Source organism: Varanus komodoensis, unplaced genomic scaffold (assembly GCF_004798865.1).
Source record: "Varanus komodoensis strain SLA01 unplaced genomic scaffold, ASM479886v1 scaffold21, whole genome shotgun sequence".
NCBI classification, from domain to species: domain Eukaryota; kingdom Metazoa; phylum Chordata; class Lepidosauria; order Squamata; family Varanidae; genus Varanus; species Varanus komodoensis.
In genome coordinates, this window is record NW_025335589.1 from 5,900,986 (window position 1) to 5,927,195 (window position 26,210).

At 39.6% G+C, this 26,210-nt stretch overlaps 1 protein-coding gene across 8 annotated transcripts in view; it reads right to left on the reverse strand.

Moving 5' to 3' along the window:
- Window positions 1–26,210, reverse strand: part of ANAPC10 (anaphase promoting complex subunit 10) — a 127,670-nt gene that overhangs the window by 74,880 nt on the left and 26,580 nt on the right. For 5 of the 8 annotated variants that reach the window (XM_044430885.1, XM_044430881.1, XM_044430884.1 and 2 more), the window contains one exon: window positions 18,962–19,374. The exons of 2 other annotated variants lie outside the window; for them this stretch is intronic. In XM_044430885.1, coding sequence (XP_044286820.1) covers window positions 19,144–19,374 — 231 coding nt within the window. In that variant the 3' untranslated portion in view covers window positions 18,962–19,143. Of the gene's footprint in view, window positions 1–18,961; window positions 19,375–26,210 lie in introns of those variants that run through there. One more of the 8 variants, XM_044430886.1, reaches the window with a different exon arrangement.

A 26,210-nucleotide genomic window follows, 5' to 3' on the forward strand; every position in this document is an offset into this window, starting at 1 on the left:
CTCCCAAAAGCCCCAGAGGAGCATCATTTTACTTTGAAACAAGATATATGCTCCCCTATGTAACTTATTTAAAGCAGAAATGCATTTTTATTGCCACAACTGCATGCTGCCACAATTTGGCGGCAAAGTGGTGGTGATTTGTGGGTAGGAGACTGAAGAAAAGGAGGAAAATAACATATGACTCATATGTTGTCATCCTTGGAATAGACCCACTGAAATCCATGTGATTTACATAATTGTGACTAACTTAAGTCTCATTTATTTCAATAGGTCTACCCCAAGTTTGACTAAGTCTGGATCCAAACCAAAAAGTGTATGGTAATTGTGCTTCCTTGTCCAACTGCCTTTCATCCTGTCCAAAAAAAGTTCTAAGGCTCAAGACAAAGTAGTAGTCACATACCTACTTGGAAGCCTTTTGTTCAGTTACTGAATAAGTTTTTAAAAAAATGACCAAACTGGCAGCTGCCCAGAGTTGGATTTATATTATAGTGTATTAAATCCTTTGTAAAATATTTAAACAAATGCACACATCTGTAGATGGATGGTGTTATGCAACACCATGGTTTTGCTACAGAAACCCTCTAACTCCTCTGGTTTCTGCAGGAGGCACGTCTGTGGTATGTCCAAACTTTTTTTCCTTTGTTGCACTGGAAAATTTTGTCATGGAGAAATGGTGGGCAAATCCGAGCTGAATCTCATGTTGCTGAGAATGATCTGGTGGAAACTAGGATCTGGCTCTGATTTTCACATCTCACAAAGTTCAGCAAAGAGAGTTGAAAACACATCTTCCTTCTGCCATTTCAGCTCTAACACACACCCTGGCAGTGACTTTAACAATGTTGTGTTCAATGAACAGCAGCCTGATATGCATATTCAATATCTTTACTGAATTTGTCCATAGTGGATCCCCACCACAAATTAATGGAAACTTCAAGGGTGCTCATCAAAATAAACACTCAAGGCTTATTTATTTATTCATTCACATACATATTCCCAATAGCCAAGACTATTTTGTGAGATGAGGGAATGGTCCATATCTTGCTGGTGGACAGAAGCAATTTCACATAGGCAAGACTATCTACCAATAATTTCTTTTCTTGAAGTGGTTAGATTTGGTCATGGTGATACATGCCTTACACCTAGTTTAGGCTGTTATAACATGCTTTACATTGGACTGCCACTAAAGAGCATTCAGAAACCTCAGCTGGGTCAAGATGTTGTACCTGGGCTGTTGAACAGGGCAAGACACGGGGAGGATGTGCTTCCCTAACTACAACAGGTTCATTATAGTTGCTGGTTTGTTTCCAGGCACAATCCAAAGTGCTGGTTACAGTCCCCCAAATTCTGAATGACTGATGATCATGGGTGCTTGCAGACCAGGCTTCTGTTGTTGAATCACCCTGCCTCATTCATGGAAGATTAGGGTAGGGGAAATGGATGGTATTGTCTTTCCCTCATGCCCCTCTGGATTTTCCCCAACATTTGTTTCTTCCTTCCTACAATCTTGCTTAGAAGAGGAAGACAAATAGCTTCACAGTGCTTTTTGACTGGAACCGTCTATCTGGAAGTAGTCCAGGTTATCCAAAGGGCGGTCTTCCCCCATATGAACCACCCCAGGTTTTAAGAGTTTGAGGAGAGGTTTTCCATCAATGACCTGAGACAGGCCCCCTCCAGTGACTACACCCAGCCTCCAGCACTCCTTTGGAAGTCCCTTTCAGGTGTGGGGAAGGTAGTTTAGCCTCCTCCAGTTTTCTTTGGAAAGTGAGCAATCACTTCTACAATTTGGACAGGTATTTGGGATAGCAAGCTGATCTATCTTGCCTGTCACCACTGCTTTTAATTTAGATGGTTTCTTGAACTACGTTTATCTTCTTGTTTCATATACTATTTGCATTTTAACATTAAATGCATTCCATTTCAAATGCCTCCCCAACTTCCATTCTAGGGAAAATATTTCCAGGCTATTTCTCCCCTTAGTAAATCTTTTTGTGCAAATGCACATGTACACAGGCATTCCACCAATACATATCACCAATGTCTCAAAAGAGGGGTAAACAACACTTAAATGGAATTGAGAAATAGCCAGTCATGAAGTGACCACATTTTACTTCTCTGACAAGAAATTAACAAATCTATTGGGGGCTATAAGTCAGAACATCTAACTGACATGTACATATTAGAAAGTAGCATATGGCATGCCTGTATTTATCAGACACTGGGGAGTTACAAAAGATCGCTAGAGCACACACTGAAACATTTAGGAGGAATTTATGCTGGTTTGCTCACTCTCACAGGGTAGGACTGGCCAACAGAAGATGTCTGCATAGAAGCTGCTGCTTGGCCACAGACAGAACATGCCAGACCTCCAGTTCAGGAGCACCGCTGAAGGCCTTTGCCTAGGAAACTGGTAGTGGGGCAGAGTCAACGCTGCTATCCATTTTGTCTGATGGCTTCTGACTTGTGTAAAAGCCTGGCACATCACCACCAAAAGGCATCATGGGAAAGGGAGAGTCCCTGTCAGTTTACTGCAAGACCAAAAATAAGCAATGGCTGCATCTTGCACTAGCTGTCCATATGTTTCCAAGCCCAACTCAAGGTGCAGGTTTTAAACTACAAAGCCTCGTATCACACGTCAACCAAGTGGTGTCCTTAGGTGCACCTGTGTCCACATAACCCTATAGAGTGCCTAGTAAGTCTTGCATCCTTCTCCATTCACTATCATCACTCGAGTTTCTCCTCCTCGCTTCCATCAGCTTCATCCAACCACTTCCTAAAGATACTTTCCTTTCCAAGACATCCCTCTTTCATGTGGCATCAACTATTTCCCTTCCTCTGATGGAAGCTTCCAGCTTAGAAAAGAAGTGACAGTCCCACCCAGCCATGTGTGTGGGAGGCACAGAGGGACAGTGACAGCAGGAAAGCAGCGACGGCAGGAAACAAGCTGTCATTCCCTCTGCCTTGTCACCCTCATTTTTGCTATGATCATTGGCTCTTCTCTTACCCAAGACCTTGACAGGTGACTGCTTCATATTTTACTTTCTTTCCTCTACTCTGAAGTTATTTTAGAGTAAAGTAGCTGCTCTTGCCATCCCACACAAGATTATCATAATCCTCAGGCTATTGCAATAATCAAGGGTACAAGCCATAGGACTGTACCTTTAGAGTACCTACTCCCACTTTGGGTCTGAAATATATAATAGATAAATGTAAATGCTCATGTTTCATGTATGTTACTTTGTTATCTATTATTTCTCTTAGGAACATCTTCTTGGCTTCTTCAATCACTCATAATTTTTTTCATTCAGAACAGGGTGACCAGGCCAGGAACTCTGAAAACAGTTCAGTTCTTTGGCACAATCCTTCCTTATTGAATCATGCAGTAGGAAAGGTGGCTTTCTCCAGTAGCATCCCTAAAACTAATCTATGTGGAACAATTGCAGCAAGAGTGGTGCTAGGTACTAAAAAGATCTGGGGCTCCAGCCCAGAGGACAGTAAAAAAGTACAAATTTGCATGTGCTAAACCTGGATCCTAAGGACAACCCTGTTTGTAGAAAGGGATGTCTAGAAGAAGGAGGTGTTTAATTTTCTTTTCAAGCCTCAGACAGAATGGAGGAGGGGGCATCAGGAAGTGAACCATACTTGTGCCAAAAAAAAAAGCCGCTCCAGTGGGATCAGATGCAACAGAGACAATCAGGATCCCCATACCTTCATTTCAGCAAGTGCTTGTGGCCAGCAGGAGTAGAGGGGCAGACGGTCTCTCAGGGATTCAGCTGACCTTTAACAGATAATTGTATTCTGCAACTTCCAGTTGTATTGCTGCTCTTGCTTTTCAATTAAGCTGCTTTTTGGTTGTTGTATTTGTATTTTCATATTTATTCTTGTATGTAAACATGTTTTGTTCATTTTATAGTGTTCGCTCAGTTGCTCTGAAAGCTTTAACTGAAAGACCAGCCTACAAATCTTTTAAGGTACAAACACCTAGCTGGATAATATTGAGAACAGTAGGATTTTTTCCTGAATGGATTGTACCTTTAATTAATGAATTAATAACAATGTCAGAAAGAGAATAGTGTCCTAGACAGGTTTACCAACTTCCATTCTAGCAGTTGAAACCTGAAGACAGATAGTACATTACATTTTGCATTTTCTTCCCCATTCTGAAAACTGGGCTAGTGCTTGAGTCCTGAACCATAGATTAAATGCATGAAGCACATTTTTCCACAATTTCCATGTTCAGTGACATTATGGTATTTTGCACAACATTGCTAAAGGGATCTCACTTTGATCAGTCAAATAATAAATATTAAATCGTTGTTAGAAGGGCAAGCAAAAGGAAACTGCATACATCAAATAAGGGTATTCTCTAAAAGCAGTTGGGAAAAAGGGGGGATAAAAATGACATTCTAGGGGAGGAATACACTTAGGGTCCCACTACTACAAGGGTGGGCAATGGTAGCCTTCCCAAAATTGTTAGACTATAACTCCCATCAGTCCTAATGAGTATAGCCAATGTTTAGGGTTGCTGGGCACTGCAGTCCAATAAGATCTAGAGACTGTATTTTTCCCATCCCTGCATTATAGCAAATGGAAGCTCACCTACCAATCTAAGCTGAGACACCTGAATCTCCATCCAGGTTCCCTGAACATTTGCTGTGAGCATAACCAGATAGTCTTTGCAGTGGCATGCCATATCCAAGACTCTGGCTATGGTCAGAAAGTCTGATGACTTATCTGGCATGGTCTAGAAGTAACCAAAGGCAGACATGAAAATGCCATAACTAATAGCAGGCCAGGCCTGAATATTAAGACTATGAAAGCTTCCAGGAATACTCCACAAGTGCTAAATTACTGCCAGGCACCTGCTTTTCTAGTTACACATGTAGGAAGCATCAGCAGAGCATGGCTTTCCTTTAAAGAGATTTGCTGTATGCCATTATAAAGAAACCTTTCTTCATCTCTGTTTGAACTGTTTCTTTGCAATGAAAAAGGTGCAAATCATTTATACGCAACTGTGTCTTTCCAGGCACTGATTTTTAACAAATATTTATCAACAAAATTAGACTTCCCACTGCTGCCTGTGAAAGAGCTACATCAGCACGATGCAACACCCAAAATGAAAAGCTCAGCCCAAATCTTTCATGTTCATTCAGTACGCAATGCAACAACGTGTGTGTTCAAAATGTTACTGCACAGTCGAAAATGGAACATTTTGTGTCCAGTCAGAGAAAACTCTATAGGACAACCTGACATCAAATATTAAAATAACAAATCCCTGGGTATTTAAATAAAATATGTCTTGCCTCCTGGCATATGATCTTCTGTCTTTTAACTCTGTGAAAATGTATCATTTCAAGAAGCGCTGATGTGGTGCCAATTGAATTTTATGAGCCAGATATGAAATTAAGGGTTAGTAGGAAAATAATTTCACAGGGTATTCTTAACTTTTTAAAAAAGTGCCTGCTTGCAATTCATTTTTGGAAGGCCTGTGGTGTTCTCCAAAATACTCTCAGTTAATATAGTGGATTTGTTGGAGAAATCACATACATTGATTAGAAAAGGCAACAACTATCCAAGTGTAGTCAGTATAGAGTCCTTTTGATTGAACTGCATGTAATTGTGCATGATAAAAGGAAATGTTCCTACTATATGAAGGGATTCACAAATTGCTCTATTTTCCAAGTGTGGTGGTTTCACATGCATTCAGTTGTAAGTCCATTCTGCCCAACTTCACAATTTGTGAAATAAATGGAATCACAACAAACCTACATGAAATACAATCAGCCAGAGAGATGCATTAAATCTGGAAATGGCTGCAAGAATCCTTTGCAACTTCTTTAATGTTTGAAGGTGGATTCAGATAACATTTGTCTGGATAAAACAGACTGGCTTTTCTGGGCATTAACAGGATGCATATGAAAAGGGAATGATGACTTCCATGATGGTTTCAGATCAGATCCTGTTGGGCAAACTAGATTTTTGCAGCTTACCTATAATAATCACTTCAAGGGAATCATCAGGTAATAGGAGGACCGTATTATTTCACAGCATGTCACCTTCAATGTTCCACTGGAAACTTCTCCGTAATGGGACTGAGCCACACCCAAAGAAGAAAGAAAAATGCATTTAAAGATGACACAACCCTATGGTCTGGGAAACCACAGGATTTGATCTCTGATTTTGGTGCTTGGATCCTGAAAAATGATTCCTGGCTGCACTCCCTCCCAACCTGTGTGTAAAGAAACTCATTGGCAGCCCGCCCCCCCCCCAGTTGAAATTGGGGCTTGCAGGAGGTAAAGGGGGAATGGTGGGGGTAAAGAGGAAGAAAGGCTGGGGCCGTGGATGTGTGCTCGTTCTGATCCCAGCTTTCTTCCCTCCCCTTTGCTGGCCCTAAATCTAGGCAGCCAAAAATGGCTATCTAGATAAGATGCAGAGCAGGAGACACAACAAAATTCAGAAGCGTATAAAAGTCTGCCACGAGGGTGATCAGGTTGAGCCCTTAACTGCATTAAATTGATCAGTGCAGTATTCCTATGTGATTTAAGCTAAGTCAATGACTTGTTAATCCTTTTTTTTGGTGGTGGGCGGGTGTCCTGTCCCATTGCTTTTTTCTCACATCTGAATCTAGTTTCAAGCCAGTTTTTCATGCAGGCCTTTCTGAGGAAGGGAAAAGGGTCTGCAGATTGGAGACTCACACTACAAGCCCCCCTTGACTCCAGGTTTCTCAGTACAGGGAGGGCTAAATGCCTTGTTGGCCCCTCTTCTTAGGGATTTATCAAAGCTTTCCACTGAGGCTTCCAGCAGTTTAGAGGAAAAATCAGGCAATCCTATAAACCCAGTGACCCTTGAGTAGGGCAGGTCCCTTGGATACCTTCTGGATAGCACTTCTCTCCAGTATGCTTTTGTCTATTAGGATAGGGCTCTATAGGGACCAACTGCCCTACTAAGAAGAAAAGTCACACTTCAAAGACCAGACCACCCCCCCCTTTGCAAGAGAGCCCTGGTTTATCCAAAAGTGTGCATACACACACAATAACAACAGTATTATGTTGCACAAGCGCACTACTCCAACTGTTGTATCCAAGGAAAAGTGACTGGTCTCACCAACTCCAAACATGCCACTGTGATGTTCAACGGTGTTGCATTTAAGAAATACCTATCTTCTGCTCCCTTGCAACACCTTTTAAAACTCTCTACTAGTAAAAGCATGCTTTCTTTGGTCCAGTGCTGCTGTATTCATAATAGCAGCACATTCCTGGCACAGAAGTAATGATAATACAAACTAATGGATAAATTAAGAATGTAAATGGACAGCCAATAAAAACTAGGTCAGAGTGGTGTCCCATGCAGAGAACTAATTGATTTAATGAAAGAAGAGATGCGCTGCTAACACAGGTGTAAGCAAAGATATCCCCGTGGTTTAATCTTTATTTTTTATATTTGGATAGCCCTAATGAAGTACTAAAGTAACCACTAAAACTGTGACTACCGCAAGGTCACAAGTCATAACTACTATAACCACCTTCCACACATTTAAAATGAGAAGCTATGGGTTAGGATCCAAACTAATACTGCAGTGTTAAACACTCAAAAGGGCTATTCCTAAGGAAGTGAACATTGAATTGAAGTCTCGGTTATGTATTGTTTTGTCTCATTGAAATAAATGTAACACATTAGTTACAATTTGAGAAAAAGATGATGCAAGGCTTACATATTTACCAACAGACATCATTTTTAAGTATGAGTCTTCTATGAATGCAGTGTTTAAGCTGAAGGGTAAGGTAATTAATATGTTTGCAAAAGTTTTGTTCACCCTTCAAGGATGGACTGTTAGAACCTTTCACATATTTGTGTTGGGTGGTCCACTGCTGGTCAACCATACCTACTTTTAAATCCCTAGTTAATTTGATAAGATATTCCTTATAAAGCCCTTTAAGCCTTTATTAAACATACTTACATATTGTAAACTCTTTCTATACAGTGTGTTTTCCATAGCATTTAACTTGAATTTTAAACAAGATTTTTGAGAGTTTTTATCTGTTCCTTCTTTAGGACAAGGATGGGCACCTTCCAAGTGTGGTGCTGGGGACCATTTTCACCCCCAAAGGCTTCACACCTGCTGAAGTCTGCATGTTGCCCACTCCTACCCTAGGAGGAACATCCTTAGCTGCCAAAGAACACCCCTATTACTGAGGGTGGGAGTAGACAGATGATGAACAGTTGTATTAATTTTGTCAGAAAGGTAGAAATCTCAAGAGGAATAGGATGAAGCCAGAAGTTGGGATAAAAGAATAAGGATAGTTCAAATTCTCTGATCCGAGGTCAGAGACAGAGGTCCAAGACTGAAGGAAGGATCTGGAGAACTGACCTTTCTCTCCATGCCCTTGCAGCTAGAGTGGAAAAAACCGTGGCTGCTGCCCTCCAAGTTTCCAAAAACATCCTCATCAAGGAGAGAAAGGGACATTACGATGAATGAAGAAAGGGGAAGACTGCAGGGGCCAGGATCCCAGCTATCCTAAAGCCTCTCCAGCTCTTTCCATCCTTTTCTAAATATTCCAGCGAGATGGCCAAAGAAGCCTGATTAAAAAAAAAAAAAAGCTGTGTATGTGTGCGGATGTGAGGAGTGCCATTTCTAATCTTTCTAATCTGTATAGGGTGACTATAAGCTTCAGAGTTCAGGAGCTTACTATCAACAAATAGCCTAACTGCATCTGGATTGTGTTTGGCAAATGTAACCTGTAGAATTTGTTATTTTTCACAATGTGAACTTACTATTGTGCTTAAATTCTCAAACATTTCACGTTATCCCCCATCATCATATTCCTGCCACCAAAACTTTGTAAATAGTTATATGGATGTCTCAGACCCTGTCGATACAAACAGGGTTATTGTTGTTATTTATTTCTAGTCAAAATTCTCAGTAGGGGAAAATATCTACTCCTTATTTTCTCTAAAGACAAGGAGTATCTTCATTTTCACCATAAAGACTATGAATAAGCTAAAAATGCTTAAGAGGGATAAAGGAGAGAGGTGTTAAAAGTACAATTGCCCAACCCCATACCATTGGAGTTGGTATTTCCTTTAGACACATTACGACTGTAGCAGGCAGAGGGTTATTAAAGTCTGACTTTTAAAAACTGAGTCAGCCTATGATTCAAAAGGAGGGGTCCTATTGACAGTAGCATCTGAAGTTACAGATGTTCAATAGTCATACACTTTTACACAGATATAAACACTTAATAAAATACCAGCTATAACTTATCCACGTGTTGGTTTTCACCCCAGCCCCATTCCACTGGGTTCCTCTCATAGCTTTCATTCTGTAAAGCAACACTTTTCTTTAAAATATGGCAAGGTTGGAGCTGTTGACATGCTCCAGCAATTGTTGAAGATCATCTCTGTCTTAAACAATCTATGCCCCTTTTCTTATTCCCATGGGTAGGTATGTACTGATGTGTGCTGTGCCAGCAATGCCAACAAGTGTTAGTGCTCATGCCCAGAGATGGGTTTACCCTGCTCTGTGTGCCAACATCTGAGAGCTGTGAGTTTTCCTTGAAGCTCAGATCTCCTGGCTCATTGTCAGTAAGGGCATGCCAGATACACCAGCCAATGAAAGCTTATAGGAAAAATAAATTTGTCATAGGAAAAGTACAGAAATGCTATTGCTTTCATGCAGGACTACAGTAAGGAGATTGTTAAGACTAGATTTTGCTAATGCTGGGGGAAAAAGAAAAAAGAAAAACCTTGCCAGATTAGATTTTGGTCAATTAAACTGTAAGTACCTGGACCTTTCCACAAGGAACCAAATCCAGTTTTTATAAAAACAAAATGTTGCTTGTTTGGTTATATGTTTACAACAAATTGTGAAACTGTTTTACTCCATCATTCCACCAAGGTGTAAATTGGCCAGAGAAATAGCAGTTGTAGAAGCTGTTCTCCCACCTCCATCTATCAGTTGCCCTGGAACAACAAAAATTAGGGTAACAAGGAGATGGGAGCCTCTGGAACAAGATTGCTGGGCCATTTTAATGCATGGTGAACAACCTTGGGAGCAATTTGATCAAAAGGTAGGAGATAAATCTGTCAAATATATAACTCAAATAAAACACAGAAAGCTCTAGAAAAGTATAATTGAGAATTACAAATTAAGAATGAAATGGAAGCTCTTATGGGAACTGCTTGATCCTTAATGAAGTTCTGGTGCCAGAAACCACATTGAAGATGGTGGGTTTTATATGGGCAAAACTCCTTATTTGAAGCTCAGATCCACCAGATATTAATAACACCAGATACTAATTTATTTATTGAGTTTAGGCACAGGATACCATGCTATTTTAGATCCTTCCCCTTATTAAGACTTGAGCCACACATACCAGCATTTAACTACAATGATTTCAAAGGGGCTTTTAATACAGGAATAATGGTCAAATAAAAACCACATGACTTAAAACAATTATTTTCAAGCATAAGAGGAGAATAATGACTATCTGCAAAAGAGGTAGGCAACAAAGCATTAAGAACAAAAGCATGGTTTTATGTGTCAAAAAGCAATGGGAATGCAAGAATTTAAACTTGAATGAGACAGGCATCAAAACATGTTTGTGGAATAATTGGGTGCTACCACAGAGAAGTCCCTGTCACCTTATTCAACTTGAAGGCCCTTAGATTATATTAATGAAAATACAAGTTCATTCACACAACCCTTGAGCTGTTTTCCAATATGTGAACCAGCCTTCCATAAATTTCTTAGAACAAATTTTGACTAAACACCTAACCTGGGCCTGACTCTCCTTTTTACACTAGCAGAGCGTGTGAGGGGCAGCAGGTCACTGCCATGCTTGAATTCAAAGGTTTCTTGTAGTATCCAGATATTATCACATTCTGCCTTATTAAGACTTATGTAACTATAAGACTGTTCTAGTGATTACTGCTTGAGCTGAAATGATAAAAAGTTGAATCCAATAAAGAAATCTGCACTAAATGTTAATGCAAGTTGGATCTTTTCCTCTTATTACTTAATGGTTTGCCCTGACACATTAGAATACCAGTTTTAATGGTATGGTGATGGTGTTCTGATGCTGATGGAACATTTAGGGAAAAAATATTCAGTACTTCCTTCCTTTATTTATTTATTTAGGATATTTCTATCCTAAATTCCTTCGGCCAGCTTAGCATGTCAAAAAAGAATTGGAAGCCTGGGTATCTAATCTCCAAGGTGCATCAGCATTTTAAGAGGAGGTAAACATTTCCCTGTATTAATTGCCTGCTTAAAGGAATAGTTTACCCATCAATGAACTAGTTCAAGTGGAACAAAATCACCAGCCCTGCATCCTCCAGTTCCCTGCCTGACTTCTTGGTTAACAGCAAACAGTTGTTTACTTCTATACATGTGAATAAAGAAAATGAAGCTTCTCACAAACCATAATTTACCTGAAAACCAGATATTGGACAACCTCCCAAAACAGCTAAATAGCAAACCATTTTATAAGACAACTCATTAACCCAAGAAGCCATTTATCACGCTTGTTTTCTTCACATCTAAGGCTTTCTAGCAGAGTCTCTGTAATATACAGTATTTTAGCAAAGTCAGACTTAACTTTTTCTTTGTACATTGTACTGGCTTGCATTGTGTCCCTCCTTAGCATCATTTTATTAAGAGGCCTTTCCACTGGCAACAGTACCAATTTAAATATTTGGGTGCCTGGATTTCCAGATACCTACAATTAATGGTACAGGAGAATTAGAATCTATTTCTCACATTCACTTTAGCATTAGACAACTCTGAATCTATAAGGGCAAGTCAGGAAGAACACCTTGCTTCACTTGAATGAAAGCACAATTAGTAATATCTTTGTAGTATTTTAAGAGACTCTTGGTTGAAGAGAGTCTTCGTGTTGAGTACTGCTGTTAGACTCTCAAGTACAGAATTTCCATTCCAGATATGAGATTTTATTATGCGGCTTGCCTCATTTCTACTGACAAGTTTAGAACATAGGTGAGCAAGCATGTTTCTACTATGTCTCCTAATCACTGGGAGTCTATTTTTAATATAATTTATTTTTCTATTTGGAAACTATTTGAATGCATTCTATTACATATTTGTTTCATCCTGGCTCATCTAACTAAAGTTAGTATGAAGGAACACACCTCAGAGATATGTTACTTTAGAGACTCCCTGTGTATTTATTTCTATTGCTGCAATCCAATGAAGTTTGTATCAAAATTCAGCATTAATTCTATAACACCGGACTCAGATAACCAGCTTGGAATTCTGAACTTTCTGAAATCTTGATTCATATGAACATCTCTGTAATGTTTTTAAAATTAGGCCTTACTTTGCTTTGGGAACCTATGCTGTTAAATGCTTGATTTACAATGTGATTCAATGAGGCTGTCTATAACCTTCCATACTTAGGATTACAGAATCCAGTCAAGGGTGGAAGGACATAAAGTCCTCTTTGCTTCTCCTGCCTTGCAAAACATTTTGCCCTAGCTGACAGCATCTCTCTCCTCATTCCACCTATAAAACACTGACCCCAAAGTTGCTTTTACAACCTTGGAATCACAGCTGATATGGTTCTTTCCATGCAGGTTCTGAGTACGGAGGAAAGATGCTCCGAGTTCAGAGTCCCAATTCCAACCCCACAGTAAGTTGGAAGTGCAGAGCTTGGATGCCACATAACTTTACAGTCATCTAACCCTAAGTGATTTGCTTATGGAGCATGAAGTTGTTCACTGGAAGCAAGGTAACCTCAACGTATATGAAATGGCCTCTGCAGGTATATTTCAGTAATGGTGATGCTGAGTGATGCTCAGTAACCATGATGCAGCAAGCATTGTTGTTTGTTTATTTTTCAGTTTATATCCTGCCTTTTTCCTACAAAGGGCTCAAGGCAGCTTACATCATTCTCCTCCTCCATCTTATCCCCATAACAACAACCCTGTGAGGTAGGTTGGCCTGAGAGTTTGTGACTGGCCCAAAGTCACCTGGTTGGCTCCATGGCTGAGAGGGAACTAGAACCCAGATTGCCTGAGTCCCAGTCCCATGCTCTTAACCACTACACCACACTGGCTCTCCATGCATGCTTATGCATGCTTTTTCTTAGGGGGTGAGGGGAAAGAAACTAATGTATTAAATAAACTGAATCCAAAAGCATTTGTATTATATCAGGAGAATACATTGGCCTGTATTTCCCTAAGTGTCTGTTATTTAACATTTAGCAACATCTGTTGAAACAGTAAGTGAGGAAGCAGGGTTTCCTGGGGTACAGAGCCATTTCAGATGGGAGCAAGTTCAGTAGAAACAACAATGTGTTAAGTGCTAAGCATTAGTTTGGTAGCCCCATCTTGCTCATTCCTCTCATGAAAACAGTACACTGTGTGCTTCATTCAGAAAACTCTACATCCAGTACAGTAGCGACTTAGTCCTTTCATTTACAATATTTACAATAAGCTTCAATGATAGTATTAATTAGCACCAGAATTCCAGCTTTTTTCAATGAGCAAAGAACAAATTTGCAGCATGGAAGCAAATCATTCCTTGCTGAGAACGTGTCATTAACTTCACAGAAATGCACCTGATCCTTCCCTTTTCAAAGTAGACAAACAACATTCGTAAATAGCACTGAGATACGCTATTTTACAAAGTTATTAAAGCATCATATTTTGTAGGAAAGCAAGTACTTTCTGTCACCTTAATAGCATATTCATGGGCAAATAAAACAAGTGTTTTATGTCAGCTTTCCCATGATTTCTACTCTCCTTTTGGAAATTCTTCTGTAATTAATAGGATTCTTCCCTCTGCAGCCACTTTCACACTGAATGTGACAAGATGAGAAGGTATAGAAACTAATACAGTTCTCATTAATGTCATTTATGTTGCTTATTACCAATTACTGTCTCTCTCTTAATTCTCCTTTATCTCAGCTGCAAAATTTAAATGTGGCTGTTTGATAACAACTATTTTGAGTTAATGAACAGAGAATAGCCCAAGAAGAGAGCACATTGCTATTCAGTCGAAAGGGAGTTTGGTTCTGTGTTCTCGTATTTGCAGCTGTGATCCATCTTTGCTAAATAAGTAGTAAATGTGTGCCAGACCTGTGCATGTGAAACTGGTTTTACATGCACTGATATAAGACAGATCCCATGTAACTAGAATGAGGGAGATACCACCTTTTAAAGTGACTTGTTTAATCATGCAAGATAGTACTAGGGCAGATAATGCAGCTACACTAGTTTTTGCACAGTTGGAAGAGCCACAGAACTATGTGAGCAATACAGAGCAGTACAGTTTCCTGCTGTGTGTTCTCCCCTTTCTCCTCTCTCTTCCCCTGCTGTGATTGCTGTAAGAACCCCATTTGGGAGGGACTATTGCAGATAGAACTGGGCAGCCGTTCAAAGGCTGCTGACTACTGAGGGAGCTTCTTAGGGCACTCAGAAGCCTACAGTGATGCTTCTTCATCCTACTCTAAGGATAAGACCATTCATTTTGGAAAGTAGTTAGATGCTACAGTTATAGAAGATCCAAGTGAGGTGTCCAATGCCTTACCTAGTGATGTTTTGAGTGATAAATTTCAGTTAATGAAACCTGATGCCATGGAAAAAATGCTTACTATGAGTCTGACCACATGCCCTTGCAGGCAGTGTCCCATATGGCTAATACTAGCCAGAAGGGCATGGCCAGATAGTTCCAATAGATACTGTAGCACCTTTGTATGAAGACATGGAGTCTGCCATCGAAGAGAGGTGGGGCATGCTGAATCAGACCAAAGGTCCATCTAGTCCAGCATTCCGTACAGATGGTGGCAAACCAGCTGCCCCCAGGATTGCTCAAGCAGGATGGGTGCGAGACCTCCATCTGCCCAAGCTCCTCAGCAACTGGTGTATGCAGGCATGCTACCTCTTGTGAAGGAGGTGGCACAAAGCCAGTAAGACTACTAGCCACCAATAGCCTCTTCTTCCATGACTGTCTGACCCTTTTTAAAGCCATCCAGATTGGTGGCCCTCACTACTTCCTGAGGCAGCAAATTCCATGATTTAACTATATATTGTATGAAGTACTTTGTCTTGTCTGTCCTAAACCTTCCCACAACCAATCTCATGGGATGTCCCAGGTTTGAGTGTTATGGGAGAGAGAGAAAAATGTCTCCATTTTCTCCAGTTTGTGCTTAATGTTAAATACCTCTCATATGCTTCCCCCAACTTGGCTGTTTTCTAAGCTAAACAGTCCCAGTTGTTGCAGCCTCTCCTCAATAGGGAGTTGCTCCAGGGCCCTGATCATATTGTTGCCCTTTTCTGTACTTTTTCCAAATCAATAATGTCCCTATTCAAGTGAGGCAACCAGAAATGGGCACAATATTCTAAGTACAGTTGTAACCATGATTGGTGCAAGAGAAGTAAGATCTTGGCAGTTCTATTTTCTATTCCGTTCCTAATCATCCCTAGAATGGAGTTTGCCTTTTTCATAGTGGCCATGCAATGGGCTGACATTTCATCAAGCTGTCCACTATTGCCTCAAGATCCCTTTCTTGCTCAGTCACTGCTAGCCCCATCAGTTTATACTTATAGTTGTGATTTTTTCCCCAACATTCATTGCTTTACACTTATATTGAATTGTATTTGCCATTTTGATGCCCATTCTCCCAGCTTGGTGAGATCCTTTCCTTACAATCTCTTATAGTTTTGACTACCCTAAATAGTTTGGTGCCATCAGCAAATATGGCCACTTCACTACTTACTCCTAATGCCTGATCTTTTATCAATAGATTGAAAAGTGTTGGTCCTAATACAGGACCCTACAGGACTCCACTGATGACACTCTCTCTCCATGGGGAAAAATTACAATTAATTTGGACCCTCTGTTTTCTGTTCTTTAACCAGTTAGTGATCTGTAAGAGGACCTTCCCTTTTATTTCATAACTGCTCAGTTTGCTCAGGAGCCTTTGGTGAGGGACTTGGTCTAAAGCTTTCTGGAAGTCCAGGTAAATTATGCCTACTAGATGGTCCCTGTCTACATGCTCACTGACACTCTCAAAGAATTCTAACAGGTTAGCAAGACAAGACTTCCCTCTTGTGCAAAGCCATACTGACTTTTTCCATCAGAACTTATCCCTGTATATGCTTGTTGAGTCTATCTTTAATTATGTTTTCAAGTAGTTCACCTGGAACAGATGTTAAGCTAACTGGCCTGTAATTTTCTGGATCTCACCGGATCCCTTTTTAAAAATTGGTGCTACATGGACCATTCTCTAATCCTTTGGTACAAAAGCTGTTTTTAGGTACATATTAAATATTTTGGTAAGAAGGTGAGCAATTTCATGTTTTTGTTCTTTAAGTACTGTAGGATGGATACTGTCTGGACCAGGTGATTTGCTGACTTTCAGTTTGTCAATAAGATTGAGAACTTCTTTTGTCTGTATTATCTATCTTAATTCTTCAGACTCCAGAATACTAAACTCAGGGAAAAGTATATACTCTGCATCATCTGCTGTGAAGTGATGGAACTAATTCATTCAGCTTCTCTGCAGACTCCTTGTCCCCCTTAGTGCACCTTTAACTCCATTACTGTCCAATGGTTCAACTGCATATGTGGCTGCTTTCCTACTTTTGATAAAGTATTTTTGTTGGCCTCGCTGTTATTCTTGATATGCTTGTCAGTCTGCTTCCTTGCTTCTCTTTTCTACTTGCATCTCCTTGTGCAAACCTGTGGTCCCCTCTATTCTTTTCATTTGAGCAAGGTTTCCATTCCTTAAAGGAAGCTTTCTTCTTCCTAAGAGGTTCCTTGACTCTACTCGTTAACCACACTGGTAATTTCCTGGACTTTGTGCTGACTTTCCTCACTTGTGGTATACATATTATCTGAGCCTCTACAATAGTGTTCTTGGGTAATCTCCAAGCACTCTGAAGCAAATTTATCTTCTTGGTTCCCCTCTTTAGCTTCTTCTTTACAAGTTCCCTCATTTTGAGAAGTTTCCCCCTTTAAAGTCAAATGCAACTGTGTTCAATTTCTTTGGCAGTCTTCACCTAACTGTATATTAAATCTAATACCAACATGGTCACTGTTACCTGATAGCTCAACAACATTTACATCCTGTACTATGTCTTGGTCAGCTCCACCTAGAACTAAATTGAGGCTTGCTTCCCCCTTCTGGCTGGTTCCATGACTAACTGCTTCAGGGCACAGTTGCTTAGGTCATTGGGAAATGTAATCTATGTCAGAATGGGAATATACATTTAACCAGTATATTGCTAATATTATATAATATTACCAATATTTTGTATACAATATATTTTATAACTAATATAGAACCATTTTATTTTTTAACTGTTTTAATGTGTTATTTTATTATGTGTGCTGCCTAGGGAGGCCATTCTGGCAGTTATAGGCGGCATATAAATATGTGAATGAATAAATAAATGAATAAATAAATTAGTAAATGTGTGTAGTTGAAGTCCCTCATTATTACAGCACTACCTTTGTTGGAGGTCTCCAATTTCATTTCCCATCACAAAATCACCTTGCACATTCTGGTCTTGACGTTGATAGCATCCAGAGGTTTGCCCTTTAGGGAGATTACATCTCCAGCAAAGGGCATTTAATGGTTGTTTTAATGCTGGATGACAAATTTCATCTGTCCTGCTGTTGTTTTATTGCTGTTGTATGTTATTTCTCTGTTAATCTTGAAAATCCTTGATTGCAGAATGGGCTATAGATTCTTAAAATTCCAATGGAGCTAAGCACTGGAAGCAATGAAAAAGAGGGACATTAAGGCTCCTCCTTTCCTCAACTGTCACCTGGCAAGAACTATTCCATCTGATTGCAGCAGAGGGAGAGATAAGAAGTAAGACCATTCCATTAACTCTGCTGAAGACCAACTCTATTGTCTAAGGTCATTCTCGCTTAACTATGTATTTCCATCCATTGTAAAAAGTTTCTTACTCTTTAGACCAGATACTTGAATTTGCTTGTTTTCCACTCACTTCCCAATCTTCTTTTCCTTTTATGTTGTACCTTTTTATTGTAGACATGGGGGAAAAGGTCTTTTTATTGATCTACAAGCTCTTCTGGGGCATTTTCAGGTGGCAAGAGATCAACGTGCTTGAAAGAAAGTAAAGGAAGACTAGGATGCAATTATGTTTACTGACTTGGATGGGTGTAAACAAAAATTATGACACATTCACAATTCAGCCCTAATAGTTAAGCAGAAGCTTTAATCGAAGAGGCAGTTAATGTCCATGTCTTTATATTCTGGTTGTGGCTTCCTGAAAGTATTTGGCCAGACTAAATATGTCTGTCATTTGATCCAATGTGGCTCTTCTTATGCAGTAAGAGTCTTCTTCTCATCTATAAAAGCAAATAATTTTTTTTCCCTCAGACTGCCTTCTTACTAATATTCATGAAATCTTAGGAATAGTTCTGTGTATTCTGTGTAGGATCTGCACTTGAGCTTTCTTGTTCTTCTTGTTCTCGTGTGCCATCAAGTCATCTTCAACCTATAGCTAGGTCCCAGTACAAGTTGTGAGGCAAAACCAGTTTAGCATGGTTGTGAATACCTCATAAGTTTTCCTGTACTTTTGGAAAAAAATACATAATCCTATTTTTACAAAGTATTAGCACCCTTTTGGGTTAACTCAGGGGTCCTCAAACTTTTTGAACAGGGGTCCAGTTGAAAGGTGCCAGCGATGGGCGCAGGCCACCAAGGCAGTGCGGGCGCAGGCCAGGGCGGGGGGGCATGCATGTGCACGTGGTGAGGCAGGGGCATGTGTGCACAGAGATCATTTTCTCCGAGCGAGTCCAAAACAATCTCCTTGCGAGTAAGCCGGCATCTCAGTACACGTGCAGTTAGTTCAAAACCTCTATGGCGGGCTGGATAAATGGGCACAGCGGGCCGGATCCAGCCCATGGGCCGTAGTTTGCGGACCCATGGGTTAACTGAATCATGGAATGATACAATAAAGAACACTATAATAGTAAAACCCTTTATAATGTTATACTCCAGTTACATAGAAAGGAAAAGAAATAAACAAATCACAGACATTGTTAGCCAAAATGAAAGTTATAACTAGAGAGGTGACCAAGCAGAACTTAAGTCTTTATTTTAAAATTACACAAAAATATATTGTTATAAGTACAGAAGTATTGATTGTTTACCTGATTGAACGATACATCATAAAATCAATTGTTGTACATCTTGGAAATTTACCAATAGAGCTTTCTTCCACTGGGGTATATACCTTAATTTGTCGCATGTGAGTGTCTCTTCCATTTTGGTGATTGGCTAACACAGCAATCTGAATCATAAAAGTACGAATAAGTTTCTTGTGAGTATCAGTTAAAGGAACATGAATCCAACCACTTGGTTCCACTAATTCAAGTTGCTGGAGAAGAAAAGAGGAAGAAAGACCTGGAATCAGATTTAAAATTATCACTCAGCTTAAGTAATTGAGTTAACACTTCCAGTAAACAGGAAGATAGCAAAAGCAGAAAATAAGAATTCAGTGTAGCCTAAATTATTGAGTGTTTAATACACATGTAAACATTTTATATATCAACAAGAAGCTTGAGAAGAAAAGGGAAAGGGTTCTTTAGGACAGGGTGATGAAATTCTTGGTGATGGACAAATTACCTCCTATCTGACCCTCCATGGAGTTCCCAGAAGTGTTTTGGCTGAAGACTGGGTGACAGCAGCTCAAGCCTGGACTGCTTTGCCCATTTCCTATCTTCCCTAATGGGAGAGGGTACAATGTGCACCAAAGCCACCCCAACCAAGGACCAGGGTACAGAAGCCTCAGTCAAGATGGTTCTGTCTGCACTACAACCTCCCCCTTAGGGGAGGGCTCTGGGAAGGAAAGCACTTAGCATGTCACTTCCCCTAATAATTGGGAAGGGGAACCCCATGTATTCTTCAATATATTACTGGAGATAACTAAAAGAATTCTCCCCTGTACCCTCCCCAAGCTCTCAGTAGTCTTTAGTAGGTAGGGCCTGCAGGAGGATCCAAAACTTCTGTATATAAAATTAGTTCTTACCAAATGTTAACAGAACTTTTTTCTAAATGCACTGTGTGTAGCTTCTGCATTTTAATGAAAGAAGATAGACATGGCATATATTAATGGGCACAAGAGATACTGCTGCTGCAAAATTACTGTGTAGGAAATATGTACATTAAGGTTTTGTGAAATACTCCTGTACCTCTGTACCAATGGGAGGAGTATTTAACATGTTTAATGTGCATGTCACAAAGCTGTACTCCTGCATGCTGTGTATCTGTTTTTAAATTTTGCATTACAAGTGCAATTTTGTTGTAGTGTCAAGATGCAGGAAAACAATTACATTATGACAGTTGTCTCACAACCACTTTAATTACACAAGCTTGAATATTTAGATGTTTACAATCCTATATTCATAAAATTCATTCCTTGCGTGTACATGGATATAACAGTTAGCACAACTTAAAGCATGCCAGAAGATAACTGGAAGATTGTTTGCAACAGGGAGTGAAATCCAGAATTACTATTTAAATATATAGTCTCAGATACAGGAAGCTATATATTTTTTACTTATAAATTCACAAATAAGATATTTAATGAAGGTAGATAAAATCAATCATGAAGAAAATAAAAATTTAGATTTAACATTTACACTGGATTTTTAGAGAGGAGTAATAAATGTGTCCCTTTAGAGGCAGCTTAGTTTAAAATCTGTAAGTCACAGGATTGTAATACTTTTATTAGGTCCAGACAATGTAGTGAGCGACATGACTTACAATGTGTGTGCACATGGTCTAATATTATTTCTGAATATGATATATAGCAAATCTATTAATTTCTATGTCCATTGGGTTAAATCGAAAGACAAATTAAGGCAAGTTGTAGAAATAAAGTTTCTCATTGTCCTCCTGCACCCACCTGCATTCCTTAAAAATATTTCTGGGGAGTCAGGGACCCTCCTGAACTAAGTGGGAGTAGGACACAAGGGGGCCACCTTTTCATCTACACCTTTTGAGTCTTCGCTCTTTCTTGTGACAATTTAACAAGATGCTCGCCAAACATCCAGTGGTGTTAGTCCACTGACGGAAGCACTTCCATCAGCAGAAGAGGAAAGGGACAAATCTCCCTTCCCTCTGTCGTCTCCTGCATGTGTTCAAAATCTGCTTAGAAGGGCTAGGAAACCCTCTGAAAGAGCATTTTGGGTGGCTCAAGGTTTGTAGGGGAGAGGAGAGAGGAAGAAAGCCTTCCTGTATTAGTAACCATTAGAGTAACATTGGGGTTAGCCCAAAACAGCTGAAATATGGGGAGAAAAGAGATGGCTTCTGTAGGTAGGAAGTCCAACTAACCTTTTCAGGTAGCTTTGTCCTACCTTCCTTTCTCTTGGCCATTGTTTTTTCTGCATTTGTCACCGTTCTTTGGCTACTGTCCTATGTTTAATTTGTCTGACAGCCTGAAACATGACTACAGTTGTGAAGAGGGCATCCATTTGCTCATTCCAGAGCTCTGTGGCACTTTTCTTAATAGGAAATAGAGGAATGGGCTACTGGATACTGATGTCCCAAAATGTTCTTGGCTCCTATTAATGTTTTTAAGAACCTATGGCAAAAGCTCCCAACACTGACTTGTCAAGCACAGTACTGCTTCTCCTCTCTCTCCGATTGATGGTGGTAGTTCTCTGGTAATGTTTTAGGAGACAATTTCTAGTCTGGCAATGTTTTAGGAACAATGAGATCAACAGACAGATTATGAAGACATCTTAAAGAAAATTGTACCTCTGTCTTTCTATATAAAAGGATAAACTAGGGGCAAAAGTGTGTGGTGTTCGAAGATCAAGCAGTACAAAACACCAATTTGGACATAGCCCTAAATCACAGTTTAGCACTGGACACACAAACTGGAGCAAGCTTCAGGCTCCTGTACCCTTGTCACCCACATGCTAGGAGAGGGGATCTAAAACATCTGCTTCTGAAGTACCATAGTTCCCCAATACTTCCAAGCTTGGGGATTTTCTGATGCATTGTATAAACTGGGTCAGTCTGGTCTGGATTGTGTTTTGCTTGAGTAAACTTCATTGAGTGATTGACTTTTTCCTCTTCAGTCCTTGTTTACATTTTAACAGGAAGACTAAGGAAGGTGTGGTGGGGAAGGAAGCAGCTGAGAATCTCTGCTTTTTCTGATCTCATCAGTTTTATATATGTCTTGCTTTGGGCTTTTTTTCTTACTAGCCTGAAATCTGACTTGTATTTACAGCTCTTTATTCATGGGTGTTCCCAACCCAGTTCTCACTCTAGCTCCTTGTACCCCTTAAACCCTCTATGCCATGCACTGGGGCTTAGGAGCTCTGGCTGCAGTGATGATGCAGAAAAGCCAAAAGCCAGTATGAAGACACTCCCATCATTTGTGGTGGTACCCAGGACACTACTTCAGAATTTCAAATAAGCCCATAGGTTGTGAAGGTTACCTCTCCCAGTTTAAACTAGAATTCCAAATCTGGATATAATGAGGAACTCTGATTCGTTTAAAATGAGAACTGGATGTTTCCAATCTCTTCTGGCATACGCCTGAGGTTTGTCACAGCCCATGCATGTCATGCTAGGACATGCTTTATTTAGCATTATGTCTAAACCAATCTAATATGTCATGTGATGCACTTTTAACTGTGCAAATCATGAATTTTAGCCCCTTGAATAGATCCACTTAAAAATATGAGTCTAACTCAAAAAGTTGTGTGGACTGTATAACAAACAGTCTGCATTCTCTTTCAGATTAATAAAACAGCTTTTCTTTACTAGAAGACAGATATGCTTTAATTCATATAACTAGTATGTGTTCATTCAATAAATATATGTACCTGAAAGATGGTAACTTTATTAAAATTAATGGTTTTAATTTCTCTTTTTCCTATATTTAGCTGCATAAGCCTGCACATGCATATTTAAACCCCCTAAGTTCAACAGAATCTATTTTTTTGTAAGTATATTTAGGTTGCAGTCAAAGGTCAAAATTCTATAGACAGACAGAAAAAAGTCCACTAACTGCAACATCCTAGAAGTTGTAGGACATTTTTGTCTAAACTGGCAAAAGATTGCACCCTAAATATCAATTATTTCTTTTGAATGAATGAATGAGTTGCCTTGATATTTCCCCTGTACGTTAGTGGTGTCACAATATTTAAAATACAGTAATGAGATACTCCCCTCTATTATTGCATAATACATACAATCTAAGATACAGCACAAGCACCACAATCCTATAGATACTAGACAGCATCTCGATGGCTATGGGCTTTTTCAGAGAACCAGCTGGAAAATGACTCCAACAGCAAACTGGGTCTCCATGCTCAAAGTGCCTCCCTGCTTTGCATTTGCAGCCATCACTGAAGGAATGGTGGTTCCGACGTTGCACCAAGATAGTGGGTAGGAGGTAAAAGATGGGCATCACCAAAATATGAGGTATCTTGATGGTGCCTCAGCCTCCTTCCCTCCTGTTCCAGGGAAGTTCACTCAGCCAAAATCAGCTATCATTTTTGCAGGGTGCAAGTGTGAAAACAACCTTCACACACACAATTTCTACCCTACATATGATGCCCATCATCCTCCAGGTTCAGAGGTTTGTGCTTTAAATTATTCTAACAACTATTACTGTTAATTGCAGAATATCTGAGCATAAACTTCTCATAATACTTAAGTTCACAGAAAAAAACAAAGATTTCTGCCAGATTTGCTTTGAAATAATTGTCCAGAACAGAAGAAAAGATAAACATGTTAAAAATTTATTTGCTGTAGTACACCTTATAGCCTCATCTTTCTAGAACAGTCCTTCACAGCCTGGCCATGCTGGTTCAAAATTACAGAAGTTGCAGTCAACCACATCTGGAGAATGCTGGGTAGGGAGAAGGCTGTCCTTTACAAAACGCTCAGTTCTACTAGCATATAGTTTCCAGCTGGTCTCTCAACCAGGCAAATTTATTATAATAATTATTATTACACATGACATTTATACCTTGCCTTTCTTACTCTTTCAAGTAACTCATTGTGGTTTACAAGGTTCTCCTCTTCTCCATTTTATCCTTACAACAGCTACCCTATGAGGGAAATTAGACTGGGAGTACATGACTGGCCCAAAGTCACTCAGTGAGCTCCATGGCTAAGTGGGGAGTAGAATCCAGAACTCCTTATTCCTAGTCCAACAGTTTCAGTATAACACCACACTGGCTCTCAATCCAAGCATGGAAAGCAATTACATATATACATGTTCAGTGGGACTTGTTATGAAAGCTGTTGATAATTTTTACAATTTATCTGATTCTAAAGATACATTCCATCCAGAACATTTTCTGCCTTTTCAGACAAATCAGTATTCAATTACTGAGTATTTTATTCTTCTCTAGAAAACTTTTCCAGTTTTAGCAATCTGTAAAAGACTAACAGCACTATGTAATACTTGTCTACTCAAAAGCAAGTCCCACTGAGTTCAATGGGGCTTACTCTCAGGTAAGAGAGTATAGGATTGCAGCCTAAGGACACAATCCCTGTGCAAGCTTAGAGAAAGGGGCTACAATTCCCAGCATGTTCCAGCTAGCATCTGTCCAAACATGTGCAGGATTGCACCTTTTATAAAAGCATAAACCAGCTTCCTATAATAGTATATTCAGAGCCAACTGTCTTCTTTTCTCTGCTACAAGTAACCCAAATTCACCTTCCTCCATTTTCAAACTGGAATTCAGTTAACAAAATTGTAGTCTCATTACCAGACATGCAAACAACAGCAGATGGCTGGAGAAAGCAAATCTTACAATTTAAGTATTATTAGATTTCTTGAATTAATGAACTTTTCATTCTAGGGTTTGTTTCCTTTCCCTCCAAAGTATGAATGCACATTTGTCCAGAGAACTCCAGAGTTCTGACAGCATACCTTCAACACATCCCTTCTTCTTCTTCGCCATTTGAAGCTTTGAGGCATTGTAAGAATCAGCTCTCTGTGCAATAATCTGGTATGCCTTCATTCATAAAGGGAAAAAAAGCTGATCCCTTGTTCAATAACATTTGCTTGATACGGAGCATCACTAAAAAGTTTATGGAACTCACAAGAAATGCCCCCCCAACACACACACACACACACACCCAACATGCCATGCCATCATGTTCAGTGGTTTTTATGGCCCAATTCGTTTGTTGCTACTTACAGGGGTCTAGGATGGGGGTGATCCAAGTTCAAACCCCACTTGACCATTATGGAAGTACTGGGCCAATCACCATCTTTCAGAGTACTATTTCATAGGGTTGTTGCAAAAATAAAATGGATGAGAGAGGAAAACCATTTACATTATCTCAAGCACTCTGGAGAAAAGATGAGGATTTAAGTGTAATAGATGAAGTCCAAACACTCCCTCACAAAATACCAATTATTATATAGCAATACACAAACAGTCTACACACAGATACCAATACTTTTCCATCAACGAGAGGCCCAGTCCTACCCACTTTGAAGAATCCTTTCCTTCTGGGTTCTGACCAAAATATTAAGACAACCTTAGGAGTGCAGGCACTGGTTTAGTCTAGAATTCAATGAAGGTTGGTTTCTTTAAGTGATCTTCAGTATTGTAACGCAGTAATTTTACATTTGAGGTAGCCTAGTTATGAGAGATACTACACTTTCAAAAGCTTCAGCTCTGTAGATTTCAGATTCAGTGTTCTTCACCAACTGAAGAACTTTGCCATTATTACCCCGATCCACCTTTGCCTGAGTAGCGGTCACATCTTACATTCCACAACATACATTCCAGTTCCACTTCTTTTAGAACTTTGGATTATGGTGAGAAGAATGTATGCAGCCTAGATTTTTAAAACACTTGCAATTCAAGTTACAGTATGTTTTTTAATAAATTAAAGTGCCTACTTTAACAGCAATAATTTCTGCTTTGGGGTGGCCAATTTTTGTCCCTCCAGATAGTTTGACTTATAAGTTGCCTATTCCTGTTTCCTTATTGATACACCATATCATGGCAGACATCAAACTAAAATAAGTTTTTCTCTCAGCTTTGCTGCATTTCTTTGATGCTACAGATAATTTTAAGGAAATAACTGGAACTGTCAACACATGAAGTAGCAGTTTTTGGGCTCCAGCCATCTCTTCGCTTAGGAAGGAAGAGAACAAGTTAATAGCAATGATGCACCAGTTCCAGCTAGAAAGTGAAGCATATCCAAGAGAAACTTCAGAAATTC